The sequence below is a fragment of the Lithobates pipiens genome, unplaced genomic scaffold (genome assembly GCF_037356315.1).
Source record: "Lithobates pipiens isolate NorthernLeopardFrog02 unplaced genomic scaffold, aLitPip1_a1.2 Scaffold_25, whole genome shotgun sequence".
Lineage (NCBI taxonomy): Eukaryota > Metazoa > Chordata > Amphibia > Anura > Ranidae > Lithobates > Lithobates pipiens.
Genome location: NW_027507787.1, coordinates 32301228 through 32322226, shown reverse-complemented (window position 1 = coordinate 32322226; position 20999 = coordinate 32301228). Strand labels below are relative to the sequence as shown.

The 20999-nt window shown below is 42.0% G+C and overlaps 1 protein-coding gene across 1 annotated transcript in view; it reads right to left on the bottom strand.

The window, feature by feature from the left end:
- The window catches only part of TNKS2 (tankyrase 2), an 89328-nt gene that overhangs the window by 17386 nt on the left and 50943 nt on the right, over nt 1–20999 (bottom strand). The window contains exons 16-21 of the mRNA XM_077454224.1: nt 19910–20129; nt 11292–11401; nt 5979–6167; nt 3383–3632; nt 2080–2162; nt 1138–1258 (exon numbers count right to left, since the gene is read on the bottom strand). Of these exons, the coding sequence (XP_077310350.1) occupies nt 1138–1258; nt 2080–2162; nt 3383–3632; nt 5979–6167; nt 11292–11401; nt 19910–20129 (973 nt within the window). The remainder of the gene's footprint in view (nt 1–1137; nt 1259–2079; nt 2163–3382; nt 3633–5978; nt 6168–11291; nt 11402–19909; nt 20130–20999) is intronic.

Below are 20999 nucleotides of genomic sequence, written 5' to 3'. Positions count from 1 at the left end.
GACGTACTACGAGGAATTTCAGCTTTTGAGCACCACCCTTTGGGCACCTTCTGCTAATGTCGTGTTTGGCGCACATTGATTTCGAGCATGCGTGTTTGCTCTTTGGACTTTTGTGTGGCGGACTTGTGTACACGATAAAAATCTGCCAGACCGTTGTCCGCTGAAAATTTACTAGCCTGCCATCCAACATTTATTGGCAGAAAGTTGGCCAACAATTGTCTGATGGAGCGTACCAATGGTCAGATTTTAAGCAGTCTGTCATCACACAATTCCCTGCCGAAAATCTAGTCGTGTGTATGAGGCTTAAGGGCTCCTTCACACGGACGTGTCCATGTACGGAGCCCGCTCTGCTCAGCGGGGGATCGATCCCGTTGAGCAGGAAGATGACAGGTCTGTCTCTGCACACTGTGCAGGGATGGACCTCTCAGATCGCCGCTCTCCCCTATGGGGAATCGGATGAAGACGGACCATAAAGTCTGTCATCACCCGATCCGATGACAGATGGAAAAGTAGGTTTTTCCTCCGTCACACTTTTTCGGATCGGATGTCAGCGGACATGTCACCGCTGACATCCATCCCTCCATAGACCTCTATGGAGTGTTCGTTCAGGTCTGCCTAAAAAACTGACAGGTGGAGCTGAACGGATCGTCCGTGTGAAAGGGGCCTAAGAGTCCACATCTTAGTGTTGCATTAGGTTTCCCATTAATGTGTGGGATATTAGGGCAGCACATTATTTTTGAAATGGTTGCCAATGAACTACAATGAAGGCCAGAACAGACGGGCACCATTTTTTCTGCCACAATGCACATGCCATGCTTTCTGGTGTACTGCAGTGCAGATGTGTTGCTTGCTCCTGTACTAGTATGCTGGGTGTCATTCAAACTGAACGGCACTAAAGTAAACAGCACTCATTTTACTGCAGGTTACAACAACGCATCAATCATATGCACGCGTGCATGCAAGTGTAACCAGCTACAGCAAGAACCAAATATTTTTCTCCTGTTTTTGTTTTATCTAGCAACAGTGTTACAAGAGCCAGACTCATGGTATAAATGCCATTAGATCACACAAAACCATCTTTTCCACTCCGATACTTTCCGAGACATTAAGCCAGACTTTTAAAGACATATTAATTACCTTGTTGGCCAGATATGAGCCGCTCCACACCTTTGATTATTTTATGCCTGTGCCCATAAGCATTAATTCCAATCTCCTTGAACTCCTTGTGTCCCATCTCAATTAGAACATCTAGTGTGATCTATAAACAGACATGGCAGACATGTTTTTATATTGACACTTTAGACCAAATTCAAGCATTTGTGTTTATCATGCAAATGTGAGTGGATACATTAAAGGCAAATGTACGCTGAAAAATATACAGAATGATTTTTGAACAAACCAATTAACCATTTTAAAATACTTCTAAAATATAAAATGGCAGCATTAACATGAAATCTCCAGTGTGTAACAAAAAAAAAAAAAAAAAGTCACATTCCTCAACCCCACCATTAAACTGCTTCTCACCTAACTTGTGGAGTGCTTCTCCCTGCAATATATATATATATATATATATATTTTTTTTTGCGTGGCTGTGTATGTCCCTGCCATCCATTCACAGAATCTGAGTGGGAGGACTACAGAAGCAGAGGGACTTGCAACAGCGCCAGCACAAGTGCGGTGACTACGCTTGTAGTTTGTTTACTTCCCTCCAGCCATATAACAGTAGGTCTGTAAATCCGTATGGCTCTCAGATGAAATCTAAACAATGCAGGAGCCTGTGGCTTTGTATCTGTGCACTGATCTCTGTTGCAAAGAAGTCTTTAAATGCAAAAATTTAGCAAACATTGTGGGTGCATTAACTATAGGTTTTGCAAAAGGTAGGCAATGCATTTTTAAGAGCCAACAAAGAAAAAGCAAAGTCACCAAGACAAAACTAAAAATGCAAAAACACCTGAAGTAAAACAAATTGTTTGGGCAAAACCTCCATACAAATCTTGCAATATAATATAGAAAAGCATAAATGTTCAGTCCATGTCAAGATAATAAAAACGTTTGAGACCTGTACTATATAAAGCATACCTGTTCTCTCTCAAAGATTTCAATCACGTGTTCAAGTCCAAGGTTCCGCAAAAAATGATTAATGCTTAGATCAACTCCTGGAACTTTGCAAGGCAAAATGGAGAAAAAAAAGAAAAGAAAAAGAAATTAACAAAATGAAGCTTCCGTTTCTGACTTGCTTGATCCAGCTGTTAACTTTTGTTGATATGGGTAATTTATACTTTACATAAATACATATATGGCACTATTAAACATATATTTTTTTGCTCTCTACTGTGAGTGTCCAGAATTTGAGAATTAAGTTCTTACTCTCTAGAAAGGCTCTGTGAAGGGAGAAGCTGGCCAAGGTCACATGGGGTGCCAGGTAGGAGTTAGAACACTGAGCAATTGCTTTCCAGACCTGTCAGAAGTGAGACACTTTTTATGACATCCCATTGAAGTGCCTCGAAATTAAGAAAAATGCAAGTGAGTTTGGAACAGCGGTACATAAAATTGGGTGAAAATGCATCAGAAACGTAGGAAATGGTGAGGAAAGCCTATGGAGAAGCCGCGCTATCATGTGCGCGTGTACCAATGGCACAAGGCCTTCAAGGAAGGACAGGAAGGTCTTGAAGATGAAAAACGATTAGGATGAACCTCTTCATCAAAAATGGAACAGAATGTAAATGCAGTGAGGTCTGTTCTCAAATGTGACCGACGGCTCACTATCGTTTTTTTAATTCACGTGGAATTGTCCATAAGTAATTTGTACCTACTGTGACTCAGAGATTTTACCAGAAAAGTTCTTGGTCACTTGACTTTCGTATGCGTCCTGAGATCGGCTCAACTTGGATCCTTTATCAAGAGAAAGCACCGAGTCACAGTGCTATGGCTGTCAGAGTTTTTGGCTAAAAAAACACGACAGCGACTCCCTATCCAACCTACAGCCCGTACTTGTCTCTTTGTGACTTTTTCATATTCCCAAAAATGAAGACTGGTGTGAAAGGACACCATTTTGGCAGTATGGATAACATCCAAAGAGTCCCTACGCAGGCTGTGAAAGTAATTACACTTAAAGACTTCCAGGGATGCCATGAAGAGTCAAAAGAAAAGTTGTTGAAAGCATTGTGTACACTCACAAGATGAATACTTTGAAGGAGACCATGTTCAATTGTAACATTTTTAAATACAAGAACTTTTAAAATGGCAGTCTCATTACTTTCTGGACACACCTCATATCTATCAAAATCATCTATAAATAAAATGTATCCATCGACACATACACACACGATGCTCCAGAATATCTTAGAAAAAATATTTAAAAAGAACACCAAAAGTGTGTTACCTTCCTCCTTCTCCAAAGCTACAGTGCCCTCAGCTCCACCACTAGCTGTAGACTGCAATTCGGAAAAGCTGGTGGCCAAGTTATCCAAGCTGCTTGCAGCAGAAAGTGTAGGTGGACTTGGGGGTAATGAAGATAAGACGCCTGCTGTTGTTGATGTGGGCTGGGATACGTTGATAAGCTGCGGCTTATAAAATGCTGGTAAAGATGCAGGAGGCATAGCTGCTGCTAGAAGAGCACGTACATCATCAGCCTGTTTAAAGAACAAAAAATAAATAAAATAAAAATAGCCACAAATCCAAAGCCTGACAGATCTGACAATTTTTAAACCTCATATGTTACAATAGCTATATCAATTCTAACACACAAGTATAATGACAGATCCTGAAAGATGTTTAATCCCTGGTCTTTAGCTGTAGAAGAAAAACACAAAACTGGGGCTCCACTTTATGAGCAGTTTAAGTTGCTATGAGATCCCAGCAATCTTACCATTAAAAGACAATATGACATTATTGCTACATTGTAAGGGCTAAACGGTTCCGTATTCACAAAAAACAGCCAAAAAACCCCCCCAAAAACACTAATCTAGAGAGAAACATGCTGAAGACATGTTGTCATAAATTACTTATATTACCAATTTAAATAACTGGTCACTTTATGAAACCAGCAACAGCTATTGTTCAAGTGCATTACAAGTCCTTGTGCACACAGGGCTCTTTTGGGCTCTGTGACCCCCACCCCAAAGTACCTTGATTATAGGGTACACTGTACCCTCTACCCATTCACCCCCCCCCCCCCCCCCCCAAAAAAAAAAAAAAAAAAAAAAAAAAAAAAAGACAGCGCAACACATGCAGCCCTGCCACCCAGGGCAAGTATCTTGCAGGAGGAGTTTCCATGGAGTCAGGACCAAAAAACAAACTGCAATACACTACACTAATGTCCAGCGCAATGAATGCCTTAACCACAAGTCTCAAAGGTCTTTTTAAAAACCAAAATGGTTGATGTGATAAAATTAACCATAAAAGTTCCTGGACTGACCATGAGGGGCTCATAGACTGAGATCTAGGATCAGACAATCCGATTGTATGACCATCACGATGGTCGGGAGAGAAAGAGCCTGTTGTGGAAGTCCACAGTGACAAACAGCACCAGTTTCTATTGGTGGAGGGAAACCCCAGATCCCTGCTAACCTGGATACAGCTATGCAGCCTGCACGGAGGCCACGAGGCAGACCGAGGTCACGGGGAGCCACAGGTTAGACAGCCACAAGGAAGTCATTCACCACCAAGCAAAGCTGTAGCCATCTATTCTGTCTTGGGCCACATCACTGAATCCCCTAGCACCCTCCCTTGTCCTGTCAGCATGCAGCTTCAACACTTCCTCCCCAGAATCACCATCAGCTTAACAGCCTCCGATTACCCAGCTCCCTGGCCAAGAGAGGGTTTAGACGTTTCATCCATCCAGGTCTGTCTATTCTCCCTCGTGCAGCTGGCTGTTCCAATTGTCTTGTCATACCATTCTTGGATTATGTACTATTCTATTTTATTTCAATTAATAAACCTTTTATTACTGATGAAGTGATTACAGATTGGATTTGCATCACTATTGGCCAGGATTAATGCTGACAGATCCTGGGTCACTCCGTACTATCTGTTGTCTTACAATCGGATTGTCTGATCGTAGATCTCATTCTGTGAGGCCCTCATGGTCAGTCTAGGAACTTCTATGGTTCATTTGATCACATCAACCATTTGGACCTTATAAGGATCTTGGAGACTTGTAGTTAAGGCATCCATTGCGCTGGACGTTAATGTTGTGTATTCCCAAAAAAAGGCAGTGTAGTGTAAAGAAAAAGATGGATTTGACAAGTTTATTGAAAATTAAGAATGTCTCCTGTTGTAGCTTTAACTTTTCTTCCTCCGGTTTTCTCCCTACGGTGTGGTCATATCTGCCGCCGACCCAATCCTCCGCCGACGCTGGCTCCGTCTTTGTGCCAGCTTCGTTCTTTGCCAGTTCTTAAATAGCCATGGGGCATGGCCATCTGGTGACATCATCATGAGACTTCATCCATGGTGAATTCAAGTTAGCAGTGTCAGACATTTTTTACAGCTGTAACGCTGGTGTTCAAAATGCGCTGGCCCTGGATTTTTATTTTTTTTGCAGCTTGAAAAACGCCTGCGCCACCTACAGCTCCTAAGTCTATGTGTGCACGAACACAAAGAACAACATGGCGAGACGTTTTTAAGTTGTAAAACAAAATGTCCGATGCTGGTAAAAGCGGCTGTAAACACAGCCCTTTGTGCATGAGGCCTAAAAAGAAATTACTGCATCCAACAGCAGACACTTTTTTTCTGCTTTATGTTTATGTAGCTGAACACCAACATCAAAAGAAACCCACAAATTAGCAACATAATGACACAGGATGTTCAAAATATGTGCCCTTCCTTGGAAAAAAAAAAAACAGTGCCGAAAGGTAATTTGATGGGTTGCAATTTCAAACTTTACGTGGTTTAGGATTATTCAGAATCGATCATAAAGGGGAATACTGCAAACAAGAAAATGTCAATGGAACACAAAATAGGAACATTTGACTACTTACTGTAACAAGATCTAAGGAGGTCTGCCCCTCCTGATTTTTCAGTGTAGGATCAGCGCCATGTGCCAGAAGCAATGCACAAAGCTGTGTCCTTCCTTTCTGAGCAGCTTCATGCAGTGGAGTAAAAGCCCACTTATCAGTGGCATTCACACAAGCATTGAATTTAATAAGTAAAGCAGCCACATCCACATGCTGGAAAAGAAAAAAAAAAAAAAAGACAAAGTTTGGTTATTGGAATATGTACCAACATTACAAATATATACGACACTGGAGCTAAAAGTAAGGCTAGGGTTTTGGCTGCTAAACAATAGCCCTATTGCAAGTGTGGCAGACGGTCAGAACCAATAAGCAAATATCTGTCCATAACTTGTCTCTTCATACGAGTCAAAAAGAGAAAACTTCTTAACTTGTTCCAGAGTGTGGTCTCAGGTGAATTTCCCTCACGAACTTGGTCGAGCAGGAACCCAAAACTCTGTGGGGGTGGGGGGGGCAGTCCACTGGTCAACGGACTGGTCCCCATCAGGTGACTGGTTCCAAAGAATTGCCAGAAAAGACCCATTCTGGTTCAAGGTGAGAACAATTCACAATTGCTTCAATTTGGTTAGAGGATAAGAATACATCTATCGAATATGCTTGCAAATTAGACCTGTATCTTGTAATACTTTGAACGTAAACCTGTATGTTACCAGCTGTTAATAAACCCGCATTGCTGAAGTTCTGCCTGGTGCGATACTTTACTATTCTACTTCAGTTAACACTAGTGGCGAATCAAGGGGTTAACTGTGTTCCCTGGGTGTGTTGTGTGGCCTTCCTGGAACACAGATAGCTGTTCCCGATTACTAGGAACAGCCGATCTCAGCGCTGTCCCTGTCAGAAAGGGGATCCGCAATGTTTACATAGGAAGACCCCCGTTCTGCCTCTCTGGACCGGGATCGCAGTGCACCCACTCTCTCTCAGGACATCGGTTTGCGCAGCCAAGCCGCCTTGCAGCAGTATATTTGCAGAAGGCGATCGGCAAGTGGTTAATCACCAGTGTTTTCTTTTTTTTTTTTTTTTTTGCTAAACAAAAAAAATTTTTTTTTCATAGTTTGTTATAAAATTTTGCAAACAGATAATTCTTCTCCTTCACTGATGTACGCTGCACTGGTGTGCCCTGAAAAGGAGGCATGGATAGACGGCACTGATAGAGGACACTGGTGGGCATTGTTGGGACTGCAATGTTAATCAGGACACTAATCAGTGTTCTGATGATCAGTGTCGATGTACCTTTAACACAAGACAGTTATCAGCTCTTTTTTTCTCTCCTTACGTGAGGGGGAAAAAAAACTAAAAAACTAAATTAAAAAAAACAGATAACCGGCTCGTGTTGACATTTTGCACTTCCTCAAAGAATGCAAAGCGCTCTATGATTGGGCGTAGTGCAGAGGTGAGTGGTGATGTCACAATCTCCACCTTGTCCATTGAGAAAACCTCTAGCGTTTAAGCAAGCTACCTCCTGTGTTCAGAAAGCAGCAGGGCAGCTGCACAGTATGGCACCCAGAGGCTAGGAGAAATCACTGCAGTAATGGTGCCTAGTCTAGGAGTGAGGATAGCAAGCATTAGTCAGCAGCAAAAAATAAATAAAAAGGGGGGGGGGGGGCTGAAGGAGGTTACTGGGATTTCACTCAGTTAAATTCCTTCCTCCACTTCCCTGCCCCAACCCCAGTGGTTTCTGAATCACAAACGACAACTCCCCGAAGATGTTTGGGAGTGAAAGAGGATATCAATACCATACTAGCTAAAATAACCCATCCCATCTGCTAAAGGCAAACCACAAAAGTTACTGATCAGTGTAGGCAACATTAACCTTTAACATCCAGTTTATAGACCTAAAAATTGACACATGATTAATACAACTAAAATACATAGCAAGAAAATAGAGGCAAACATTGACGAGCCACATGAGAAGTTTATTGGGATTATTGTCATTGCTTATAGGAGGGGAGATTCAAGAGACATCCCATGTGGCCTGTATCTGGTAATCTGAGATCTATCTATATATATATATAATTTTTTTTTTTTATCTTTTCATGCGACAACACTGAAGAAATAACACTTTGCTACAATGTAAAGTAGTGAGTGTACAGCTTGTATAACAGTGTCAATTTTCCCCGGTGTCAGGTAACTCGTTAGTGTTACAAGGTCTCAGGTGTGAATGGGGAGCAGGTGTGTTAAATTCGACGTTATCGCTCTCCCTCTCATACGGGTCACTGGAAGTTCAACATGAATACTTTTCAAGGCACTGTATATATGTATTCATGATAAAAATAAGGTACTAGTGCGCACAACCCCTAAAACTAATAATGAATAATTTCTAACAAGTGCCTACTTAATAACAAAGGAAGCTGCCAACACAAATAATGTTCTCAGCACTATCTAAACAATTGCATATAAAAGTATGTGGCGCTACCTTTTGGATAAATATCAAAATACGTGAAATAAAAAGCAAACTATGATCAAAATAAATGTGCAAATAGCAAAACACTGTGCTTACATACACATGCACAACACAATTGTGTAAAATGACTGAAAAGTGCACAATCACCTATAACAAAGTGATACATACAAATCGCATAACATGTGCAAAAAGTCGCAAACCGCATCATTGATTGAAAATAACAAAAATATCCACTCACACATTTCGAATTCCGCGCTTGTAAACAAAGGAACTCCGGTCTCGGCCGCGGCCGTAAGTGACGATCGTAACACCTGGCTCCTCCCTGACGCGTTGCATCACAGACACGTGACTTTTTCAAAGGGTCCTTTGAAAAAGCCACGTGTCTGTGACGCAATGCGTCAGGGTGGAGCCAGGTGTTACTATCGTCACTTCCGGCCGTGGCCGAGACCGGAAGTGCCTTTGTTTACAAGCGCGGAATTCGAAATTATGTGCGAGTAGATATTTTTGTTATTTTCAATAAATGATGCGGTTTTACACATGAGTCCCCTTTCTTCCCTTATGATCACTGGCATTGGAATACTTTGTGAGGTGGAATTATTGAGAAGGAGCCATAGCATCTATTTCCCCTACATGTGAATTTGACCCTGCGGGGTCTATCATTGAGGTGAGAGGCTGGGGGAACGGGGGGGTGCACTGGTGGAGCACTGAAGGTGGATTGTTCCACATGTCTGAAGCACGTTTTCATCTGAGTGAACACGGCATGTTTTCATCAGCACACATGGATATTGAGTCTATTGAACAAGCACTGGAACATTAGTTTGAACATTTTATGGACACTTTTTGTTTTTTCTTTTTTAGATATTTTTATTGTGATTTTGTCACACATTTTTGAGGGCTTTTTGCACGTTATGCGATTTTTTGCACACTTTATGTGATTTGTATGTATCACTGTTATAGGTGATTGTGCACTTTTCAGTCATTTTACACAATTGTGTTGTGCATGTGTATATGTAAGCACAGTGTTTTGCTATTTGCACATTTTGATCATAGTTTGCTTTTTATTTCACGTATTTTGATATTTATCCAAAAGGTAGCGCCACATACTTTTATATGCAATATATGTATTCATACCCCTTTAAGTTTTCCACATTTTGTCATGTTACTACCAAAAACGTAAATGTTATTGGGATTTTATGTGATAGACCAACACAAAGTGGCACATAATTGTGAAGTGGTAGGAAAATGATAAATGGTTTTCTCTACCAGTTTTGCACATCTAGAGTGACATTTTTGCTCATTCTTATGCAAAATCGCTCAAGCTCTGTCACATTGGATGGAGAGAGTAAACAGCAATTTTCAAGTCGTGCCACAGATTCTCAATTGGATTTAGTTCTGGGCTTTGACTGGGTCATTCTAACACATGGATATGCTTTGATCTAAACCATTCCATTGTAGCTCTGGCTGTAGGTTTAGGGTCCTTGTCCTGCTGGAAGGTGAACCTCTGCCCCAGTCTCAAGTCTTTTGCAGACTAACAGGTTTTCGTCTAAGATTGCCCTGTATTTGGCTCCATCCATCTACCCATCAACTCTGACCATCAGTCCCTGTCCCTGCTAAAGAAAAGCATCCCCTCATACCTGCTTCCACATTTGCTGTGTCTCCCACATGACTTCTCGCAAACAGGTCTTCTTATGACTTTCTTCTTGGCAATCTCCCATAAAGGCCAGATTTGTGGTGTGTGTGACCAATAGTTGTCCTCTGGACAGATTCTACCACCTAAGCTGTGGATCTCCTCTTTCCATTTTTGGATGATGGATTGTAAAGTACCCCGCGAGATGTTCAAAGCTTGGGATGCCATTTTATTTTTTTAAACTTATCCCTGCTTTAAACTTCTCCAAAACGTTATCCCTGACCTGTCTCGTGTGCTCCTTGGCCTTCATGATACGGTTTGTTCACTAAGGTTATACAACAAACCTCTGAGGGCTTCACAGAACAGCTGTGATTATACCGAGAATAAAATTGCACACAGGTGGATTCCATTTACTAATTTGGTGACTTCTGAAGGCAATTGGTTTGACGAGATTTTAGGAGTATCAGCATAAAGGGGGCTAAATACAAATGCATGTTACACTTTTCATATATTTGTAAAAAAATGTTGAAAGCCATTTATCATTTTCCTTCCACTCCACAGTTATGTGCCATTGTGGGTTGGTCTATCACATGAAATCCCAACAAAATACATTTATATATATATATATATATATATATATATATATATATATATATATATATATATATATATATATATATATATATATATATATATATATATATATATATATACACACACACACATACACACACAAATAATTTCATAGGGGAAAACATACTGGATATATGTACTGTGACAAGGACTACCAGCCTCGTAATAGGTTTATGTTTTTATATGGCATGCTCTTTTAACCAGGTTAAATAATTCAGTGTTTTTATGAGACTAAATTTGTTAAAGGTCCCAATGACTATTTGTGCTGTATATGGCTTTCTAATATGATGAAAGTGCCAGAGAAGGGTTGCAAATGCCTTACTGAACAGTAGTCAAATCTAAAGCCAATCCCAGGACTCTTATCTCAATGGAGTATGCATGTTTTTTTGGGGTAATACTCAGGTTTCCTACCAACAATATATTAGGTTTTCTGTTGTGTAACCAATCTGACCATAGAGTCAGCTTGCCTTATAAGTGCTGTGTAATATGACATTGCTAGTCATAACTGCCAGGTAGTAAACAATGAATATATTTTTTTCTCAAAATGCTTTTTTCACACTAAAAACCTTTCAAAATGACAAAAGGCATTAATCAAGTTTGATAAAAAAGAACATTTTACCCCATATGATGCTGCATTGTGCAGTGGAATAAGTCCCCCTTTATCTTGTGCATTTACATCAGCACCATGTTGTAACAGGTACTCCACAACTTCCAAGTTGTTGTAGCCAGCTGAAAAATAGAAATAATTTTAAGCATAAAGTTTCCAAAGATATGTATGATGCGGCTTCTCAAATGTCAATGTTTAACATCTAAGAAAAAAGTCAGCATTAAAAAGATGCTTTTATGTCCTTTCCTGTACCTGTCTGATACTTTAGTTCATGCTGCAACCTCAGTGAAAATTAGGAATTTTGTGTACCTTTAAAATCCTTTTCTTTGAGTACATCACAGGACACAGAATTCAGGACTACTTGGGTTATTCTGGCTCCTGGCCAAAAAAAAAGTCTGGAATCCTTGCCCAAGCATAACCCCTCCTAGCTCAGTTAAAGCTCATACTAAAGTCTTGTATCAGGGGGACTGCTGCACACAGATGGCTTTTTATCTAAATGCATTAAGATAAAAAGTCATCTGCCTTTACAACCACTTTAATGATTCAATTTTGTAGCAAGTAGCGGTGCACCAAAACAAACATTCTGATAGCGAAACCAAAAATTCAGGATGCACTTTGCCGAAAACCAATATGGACAGTTTAAAAAACTTTTTTTTTTTATAAATAACCATTGTATTCGACTTTTTTATGAAATATTAAAATCAATAGAAGTTTATTATTTAGGTCATTATCTGCACTGATGATCCTATTTTGAGCTAAAAATTTAATCGGCACTACGTCGATAAACCTATGATTATCGGCAGCCAATATATCAGTGCATCCCTATTAGCAAGCAATGGGGAACAGACATAAGGGAAGGGATCTTGGTGCCCTGTGGTATACTCCAAGAAAAGACTTTTACAGGCAAACCAAAAATCCTAAATAATCAATCATGCATCACATGACACAGAGGAGTTAATATTTATGATTGTTTGGGATGTCCCAAAGCACTGAACACGAGGGGGTCGGGTAACAGCAACAAGGCCAACATGCTCAAAAGTAAAAAAAATACACAGACGGAAACCCCACTATTTTCCACTCCAAAGCCACTTGCGTAGAACTTAACCACTTCCCGACCAGCGCACGACGATGTACGTCGACAGAATGGCATGGGCAGGCATATTGGCGTACAGGTACGTCCAATATTCAGGGTCGGGACCCCCGTGAGTCCGGTCACGGGACCCGCGGACTCGATCGCCGCGGGCATCCCCGCGATCGTCTCACAGAGCGGCCGAATGGAGGAAATGCAGAGTAAACAGCATTTCTCCATTCTGCCTAGCAACTAGTGACGCTGATCTCTGCTCCATGTGATTGGAGCAGAGATCAGTGTTCACTAAATGAAAGCCCAACCCCCCCACAGTTAGTAACACACCCCTAGGAACACTTAACCCCTACACTGCCACCCACTGGTTAACCCCTTCACTGCCAGTGTCATTTACACAGGAATCACTGCATTTATATAGCAGTGATTACTGTATAAATGACAATGATCCCAAAAATGTCCGATCGGTCCCTCACAATGTCGCAGTCACAATAAAAAAATTGCTGATCGCCGCCATTACTAGTAAAAAAAAAAAAAAAAAAAAATGTATAAAAATGCTATAAAACTATCCCCATTTTGTAAACGCTATAACTTTTGTGCAAACCAATCAATCGCTTATTGCGATTTTTTTTACCAAAAATATGAAGAATACGTATCGGCCTAAACTGAGGGAAAAAAATGTTTTTTTATTTTTGGGAGATATTTATTATAACAAAAAGTAAAAAATAATGCGTTTTTTTCAAAATTGTCGCTCTATTTTTGTTTATAGCGCAAAAAATAAAAACCGCAGGGGTAATCAAATACCACCAAAAGAAAGCTCTATTTGTGGGAAAAAAAGGACGTCAATTTTGTTTGGGAGCCACGTCGCATGACCGCGCAATTGTCAGTTAAAGCGACGCAGTGCCAAATCGCAAAAAGTGGTCTGGTCTTTGACCAGCAAAATGGTCCGGTCTGCAAGTGATTAAACATGCGAGGTGGCTGCCTTACAAACTTGAACAGCAGAAGCTTAATGCTGAATAACCCAGGAAGTGCTGACACACCTGGCTGAATGGGCCTTGACTAGGAAAGGGTCACCTTGCCACCATAGGATCAGACAGTCAAAACAAAACTGGAAAATTCAGAAGAACTGAACAGCACGAACATCCAAAAAAAAAAAAAAAAAAAAAAAAAAAAGTGAAGTATCTTATCCTTAAGAGGGATTCCACCACCAAAAAAATATTAAAAGCCAGAAGCTATAAATACTACAGCTGCTGACTTTTAATAAATGGACACTCGCCTGTCCCAGCGATGTCTGCACCCCCACCCCCCTGAAAGGTGGCAACTGTGACACCGGAGAGGGGGAGGGTTCTGATGAGCGGAAGTTCCACTTTAGGGTGGAACCCCGCTTTAGGATGCTCAGGATTAGGACAAAAGGGATGGCAGCACCTTAGATAAGGAGGAAGATCGAGGACAGAGGTCTGAGGGCCATCTTATCCTCAAGAACTAAGGGGTGTTCATTTAAGGAAAGCACATCCAATTTTGAGACCCTGTGTGCCAAGATAATGGCCAGCAAAAAGACCACCTTGTATGTAAGCAGCCACAAGGAATCCATCAGAGAGGTTCAAAAGGTAGAAGTCTGCAAAACAGACAAGTCTACTTTACAGGTTAACTCCACTTTCATGGAAAAAAACACAATTATATCTCTCAGAGAATATTATATATTACAGTTGCGACAAAAGTCATTCTAATTGAGTGGTATTAAAAATTACCTTTCCTTTTTAACCACTTGCTTACTGGGCACTTAAACCCCCCTCAGTCCCAGACCAATTTTCAGCTTTCAGCGCTGATGCACTTTGAGTGACAATTGCGCGGGCATACAACACTGTACCCAAATGAAATTTTTATCATTTTTTTCCCACAAATAGAGCTTTCTTTTGGTGGTATTTAGTTACAGCTCGGAGTTTTATTTTTTGCTAAACAAACAAAAAAAGATGCAAAAAAAAAAAAAAAAAAAATCATGTTTTAATAGTTTGTTATAAAATTTTGCAAACGGGTCATTTTTCTCCTTCATTGAAGTGCGCTGATTAGGCGGCACTGATAGGCTGCATTGGTGGGCACTGATGGGCTGCATTGGTGGGCACTGATGGGCTGCATTGGTGGGCACTGATGGGCTGCATTGGTGGGCACTGATAGGCTGCACTGGTGGGCACTGATAGGCATAGTTAAGGCGGCACTAATAGGCACAGATAAGGCGGCACCGATGGGCACAGATAAGGCGGCACTGATGGGCAAAGATGGGCACAGATAAGATGGCACGGATGGGTGGCACGGATAAGTGGCACGGATGGGTGGCACGGATGGGCACTGATAGGTACCACAGATAGATGGGACTGATGGGCACTGATAGGTGGCACTGATAGGTGGCTCTGATAGGTGGCACTGCTGGGCACTGATGGGCGGCACTGCTGGGCACTGATGGGCGGCACTGCTGGGCACTGATGGGCGGCACTGGGGTGCAGCACCTGAGGCAGATTTTGGGTGGCACTGTGGGTGGCACTGCTGGGTGGCACTGTGGGTGGCACTGTGGGCACTGCTGGGTGGCACTGTGGGCACTGCTGGGTGGCACTGTGGGCACTATGGGCACTGCTGGGTGGCACTGACAGGGGGGCACTTACTTTATTCAGGATGGCACTGCGGGTGGCAGGTGGGCACTGGCAGGGGGCAGGTGTCCTTTTATATTGCTGGCCGTGATCGGGACTGATGTCCCGAACACGGCCGCCGGCGATCGGCTTTTTTTTTTTCTCCTCGCGCTGTCAGCGCGAGGAGGAATACTAGCCGATTACCGGCTCCGTTTTATCACATGATCAGCTGTCATTGGCTGACAGCTGATCACGTGATAAGGGGTCGGGATCGACCCCTTACACGGATCGGTGATCAGGCGAGTCTCACGGACTCGCCGATCACAGAGCGCGCCGCGCGCGCCCCTCAGGGGGCGCGCAGGCCGCTCGTAACCAGGACTACGTCAATAGACGTAGTCCCGGAAATGTGGGTCCGCGCTATTGCCGTCATTTTGCAATAGCGCGGATCCCAAGTGGTTAATCTACAGTTCTGTAATTTTCTGTAAAATGCAATACAATGCTCACTGGTTTTCCAAAAAGTCTACACTAAGATACAAGTCAGATTTTTGGCATCCCCTGCAACAAATGTCATTTTTGGCAAGATAGCCCCAATATGAATGAACGTCTAAAGCATGGCTCGACAAAACCCGGTCGCCAGGTCGCATTGGCGACTAGAAATAGCGACCTCGCGCCTGGGGCAGCACAGCTGGGGGTATCCTGTGTCTGTGGACCCCCCCAGCGTGATCGCGTCGGGCCGTTCCGCCGGCGGCCGAAAATTTAGGCCGCGGCTTTGAGGCCTTCTGCGGTCCTATGATTCCTTATGGAATCTGGCGCCCTCTTGTGGTCGCCGTTGGTATGACAAACCAGCAATGTTAATGAAGATTCCTCTGCCTGTATTATATTACCTGCCTCCTCTTCCCTTTATTTAGAACCCCCTAAACATTATATATATTTTTTATTCTAACACCCTAGAGAATAAAATGGTGGTTGTTGCAATACTGTCTGTCACACCGTATTTGTGCAGCGGACTTACAAGCGCACTTTGTTGGGAAAAATAATTTAGTTAATAAAAAAATAAGACAACAGTAAAGTTAGCCCAATTATTTTTTATATTGTGAAAGATAATGTTACGCCGAGTAAATTGATACCCAACATGTCACGCTTCAAAATTGCACCCGCTCATGGAATGGCGACAAACTTTTACCCTTTAAAATCTCCATAGGCGACGTTTAAAAAAATTCTACAGGTTGCACGTTTTGAGTTACAGAGGAGGTCTGGGGTAGAATTATTGCTCTCGCTCTACCGATCACGGCGCTACCTCCTATGTGTGGTTCGAACACCGATTTTTATATGCGGGCAGGACAGGGCGCGTTTAAAAATTATTATTTTTTCTGCTTTATTTTAACTTTTTTTTTTTTCCACTGTTCTTTTAAAAAAAATGTTGTGTCACTTTTATTCTTATTACAAGGAATGTAAAAATCCCTTGTAATAGAAAAAGCATGACAGGTCCTCTTAAATATGAGATCTGGGGTCAGAGAGACCTCACATCTCATATTTACACTAAAATGCAATTGAAAAAAAAATTGTCATTTGAAAAAAATAAAATGTCCCTCTAAGAGCTATGGGCAATGACTTGGAGACGGGGGGGGGCGGCGACGGCGCTGCTATCTTCCCCTCACTCGTCTCCATGTCAGGCCAGGGACAGGTCCGGATCGTCGTCACGGACCTGGCTCCTAACTTTTTAAGCTGGCTCCTAGATTCCAAGCAAATTTGTCAACCCCTGGTCTAAAGGTATCCCTGCAACTTTGCTCCTTAGAGCCCGGATTTTTCAGCAGCTGGTTGACAATTATGAAACCACTCTCAGACTCACTCAGCACAGGAGCAGAGAGGAGCAAACAGGGATTTCTTCAGAACAAAAATGTAGGAATTTGCAACAAAGTTTGATAAAATCTTTGCAATGAACATAGATCACCCAGAGGGGGAATTTTTTTCTCAACAAAAGTCACACTTTAAAGCCTCACAGAGACGGGGGGGGGAAGTATATGTTACACCCTGCACAAAAGCTTTTACCAATGGAGGAAATGTGAAAGGTCTCTTGAAACAGAATGCCAAGGCTGATATCTGTCCCATAGTACGCAAGGCCAGAGACATCTACACACCATACTGGAGAAAAGCCAACAAGCGCCTCACAACACACTGTTGGGGATAAAACTTACAAGCCTTACACCAGGTGGAATAAACTTTCCATGTAAAATGGTACACCTTCATGGGGACAAACTTTCTTGCCTTGAGGGTACGAAATACAGTATCAGAAACACCCTTATCCCTCAGGACTTGGGCTTCAACAGCTATGCTGTCAAAGCCAGTGACCATAAGCAGGATGGAAGATTGGACCCTGCGACAGCAAATCTGGCCAATCGGGAAGAGCCCATGGCTCATCTTCCAAGTGATTTATGATGCCTGCCTACCACATTCTTTGTCAAGCTTTATCATGTAGTCAGAATCACCAGAATGTCCTCTACCTTTATCCTGAGCAACAGGCAAGAGAAGAAGCTGGAGAGGAGGGAAGGAATAAATCAGGTAAAACGGATTCCATGGAAATCCCCAGGGCATCCACTGTAAATATGTGAGTATCTCTGGTTCGGGAAATATAATTGGGAGATGTTTGTGCCATACTGACAGGATATTGAGCTGCAGAGGTTTCTCCTACAGAAGCAGTACCTTTTCCTGTGCAGTGTCAAGGACCAAGTCTAGGTACTCCAAAATAGAGAGTTGTAACCAAAGCAGACTTCTGAAGGGTCAGTGCCTAGCCAAACCTTCCTAGAACTTTTACTGTCTGATGGACATTTGATGTCAAACTCTAGCCAAATGCCTCCTAAGAAGCATGTTGTTCAGGTATCCCAACAATGGGGATACTCAAAGTCCTTAACGATCTCAAATATGGAGTCAACACCTTGGAGATCACTCTAGAGACCATGGACAGGCCAAAAAGGCAGTACCACAAACAGAATGTGGCGACCCTCCACTGCAACTCGCAGAAACCTTTAGGAAGGCCAGAAAATTGGGATGTGCAGGTAGACATCCTTGATATCCACACATGCCAAGAAGCCCCGGGATTCCTCCTGGGAGGACTTCCACACAGGATTCCTGATCCTCCTCTTCCAAAGCATTATGTTAACTCAAAGGAGGGGGGTAAAGCAAGCACCCGTTTGCACTGCAAGCCAGTAAGAACCTCTTACAACTGATCATGCAACCCCCATATGGCTATTCTCCCTTGACACAAAGGAATATTTTGCACTGAAATAATTGAACTACCAGATAAGGGCAGAGATTCAGAGCTATCTGACCCTTTAGAATACTCACTACATGATGAGAGGGATTTGAGAGCTGGCCGATCATCAGCATTACAAGCCATCCCGCTATTGCATGCAGGGCTAAGAGTACAATTTCCTCTTGCCCTGATGACAAGAGGGACTTATTCAGATTAAAGGCTCACCTTTGGAACATGTTCCACCCATGTTTATGGTGGAACATAGAACACGTTTTAGCTTTTGCATTCTCTCACCTCCTACTGTAACAGTGAGCAGGGGATCCTTTCCCCACATCAGCGTCACAATTTATAAAGAGTGAGGCCACCACCCATGTCATTTATTAACAGAGTTCTGTGAATGATTAAACTACAAGTACTGTTGTCCGCAGCTGCTGACCAATTGTAGTTCTCAAAGAACTGCAGGGATGCTGGCGAGTGTCCTTGTAGTTCATTGATTCTTCCTGCAATTCAGTAACTGCCTGCCCAGATCAGAGGTACAGGCAGACAGTGTACTGAGACTCTGCAGGATCCTGGCATTGCACCTGTGATCTACTGATCGCATGAACAATGTTTTACAGGCTCCAATGTAAAAATAAATAAATGCAGCTTTTTTTTTTTTTTTTTTTTTTTAAAAGGTGCACTTATCCTTTAAGCCAGGATCTACTGCATCCTGGAGTTATAAACAGGCCAGGATCTATAGGAATCAAAGCCCATGAAAGTACTGTCTGTATGGTTAGTATAGCATCTTTGAATTGGCCACATCAGGTATCAGAAATGGGGAAAGTTTTATAATGCAGATCAATACAGATCAAATTACTTGAATGGCTATAGAGCCAGTGATCTATAACACCTTTTCCAAAGATAAATACCACAGCTTCAATCTTTTGGAGGAAAATACAAATCACTTAGGCTGCATTCACACCTGAGCGTAGCTTTTTCAAGCGTTTTTACCGCGATTTGCGGCGTTTTTTACCACGATTCGCGGCGTTTGCCGCGTTTTGTCGCGAATTTGTGCAGGGCAAAAGGTCACCAATGTTAAGCATTGCAGATACAGCGTCAAAACGCCCATAGAAACGCTCGTTGTCGCGCTAAACGCTCGAATCGAGCGTTTCCATTAGTTTCTATGGGAATGAAAACGCCCAAATCAGCCCAATTCGCGCGACAAAAAAGGGCCTGGAACTTGTTTGAGCTTCAGGCGTAGGGCTTCAGGCGACTTGGAGTGGAGATGTGAACCATCTCCATTGAGAATAATGTATTTTTTCCCCTCCAGGGTTTTGTAGCTTCAGGCGTAGGGCTACAAAACGCTCAGGTGTGAATGGGGTCTTAAAGCTTTGAAACCAGTCCTGAAAGCACAAAAGCACCTCTCATAATGAAAAGGTTCTCCATACATTTCTGAACTTCTTTAGAATGTTATGCTTTTTAAAATACAAACAAACAATGGTCATTCTTGCGTGCAGTAACTTTTAACAACTAATCTGACAATTCTGCCAAAGACCAGAACAATGAGAATTCTGAACATGTGCTATAGGTTTCTGCACTTAAGAATTAGCAAATTGCCTTTTGAACTCTTTACTGTATATGACTAAAAAACGACTGTCAACAGCTGCAAAACATACCTATGAGAAATCATAATCACACTCACCTGCTAAATGTAACGGGGTAGAATGTCTGCCTTGTGTATCCCTACAATTGACATTTTCAGCTGTGCAAAGTTTTTTCACTCGAGCTGCACAGCCTCTCTTGGCAGCATCCAACAAGGCTGCATCTCCACGGAGGAGATCCTGAATGTCTGTATCTCCATCTTTAACCAGGTCCAAAGGTGTATTTCCATCTCTATTCTTTTTCGTGGAATCGGCTCCATGCTGTTTATAATAAAAGCATTTAAACACTTAATGAACAATAGTGATTTACTTAAAAAAAAATAAGGCCAGTTGAGCAGTATTTTACAACCATGGTCCTCAGGGACTAATAATAGTCTATGCCACAGATTTACACAGGAGCCATACAATGCTACTCCTACACGATATACTTTATTTAGTAACTGAAGTACAGCATTGAAAACAAAGGATAACTGCACTTTTTGTTCTTGTCCCCCTAGCTCACACAAAAACGACAAATCAGCATGTTACCAGCATCACAGCATGTAGTTAAATACAGAGATTACTTCCTGTGTGAAGTGCTCCCTCTAGTGGTGGCTGGGTGCAGATTCTTCACCAGCAATGTGAAGCAAACAAACAGGAGTTGACTCTGCAGACTGTGGCTGAAAGAACACTGATTTGTCAGGATACAGAAGCGATTTGTTTCTGTGCAGCCAGCAGCTAAAATGATCTGTATTAAAAGCTATGTATTGCTTATTGTAAGGATTATGCAAATATGCCTATCCAAACAGAAATTTTCTGGGTAAATACAATTTTCAGGATGGGACATTCACTTAACAGGAAGCATACTTAAACAGTAGTCACTGTTCAATGTTGTGACTCAGTCTGCGTGATGCTTTTGAAACTCACTAGGATGAGGCATAACCCTAATTGAGCTCTTTCTCACCTAAAAATTTTTACAAAAAGTAATTGTCAAATATTGTGCAAGCAGTTCCTGTGCAATCCTTTCCAAAGCACATAAAAAAGGACACTTGGCAATTACTTCAACTTTAAATCAGTACAAACGTTAGCATTCTAAAGATGGCCCTGTTCATCATATTTTGACTTTACAATCATTTTTAGGTTTAACAATTA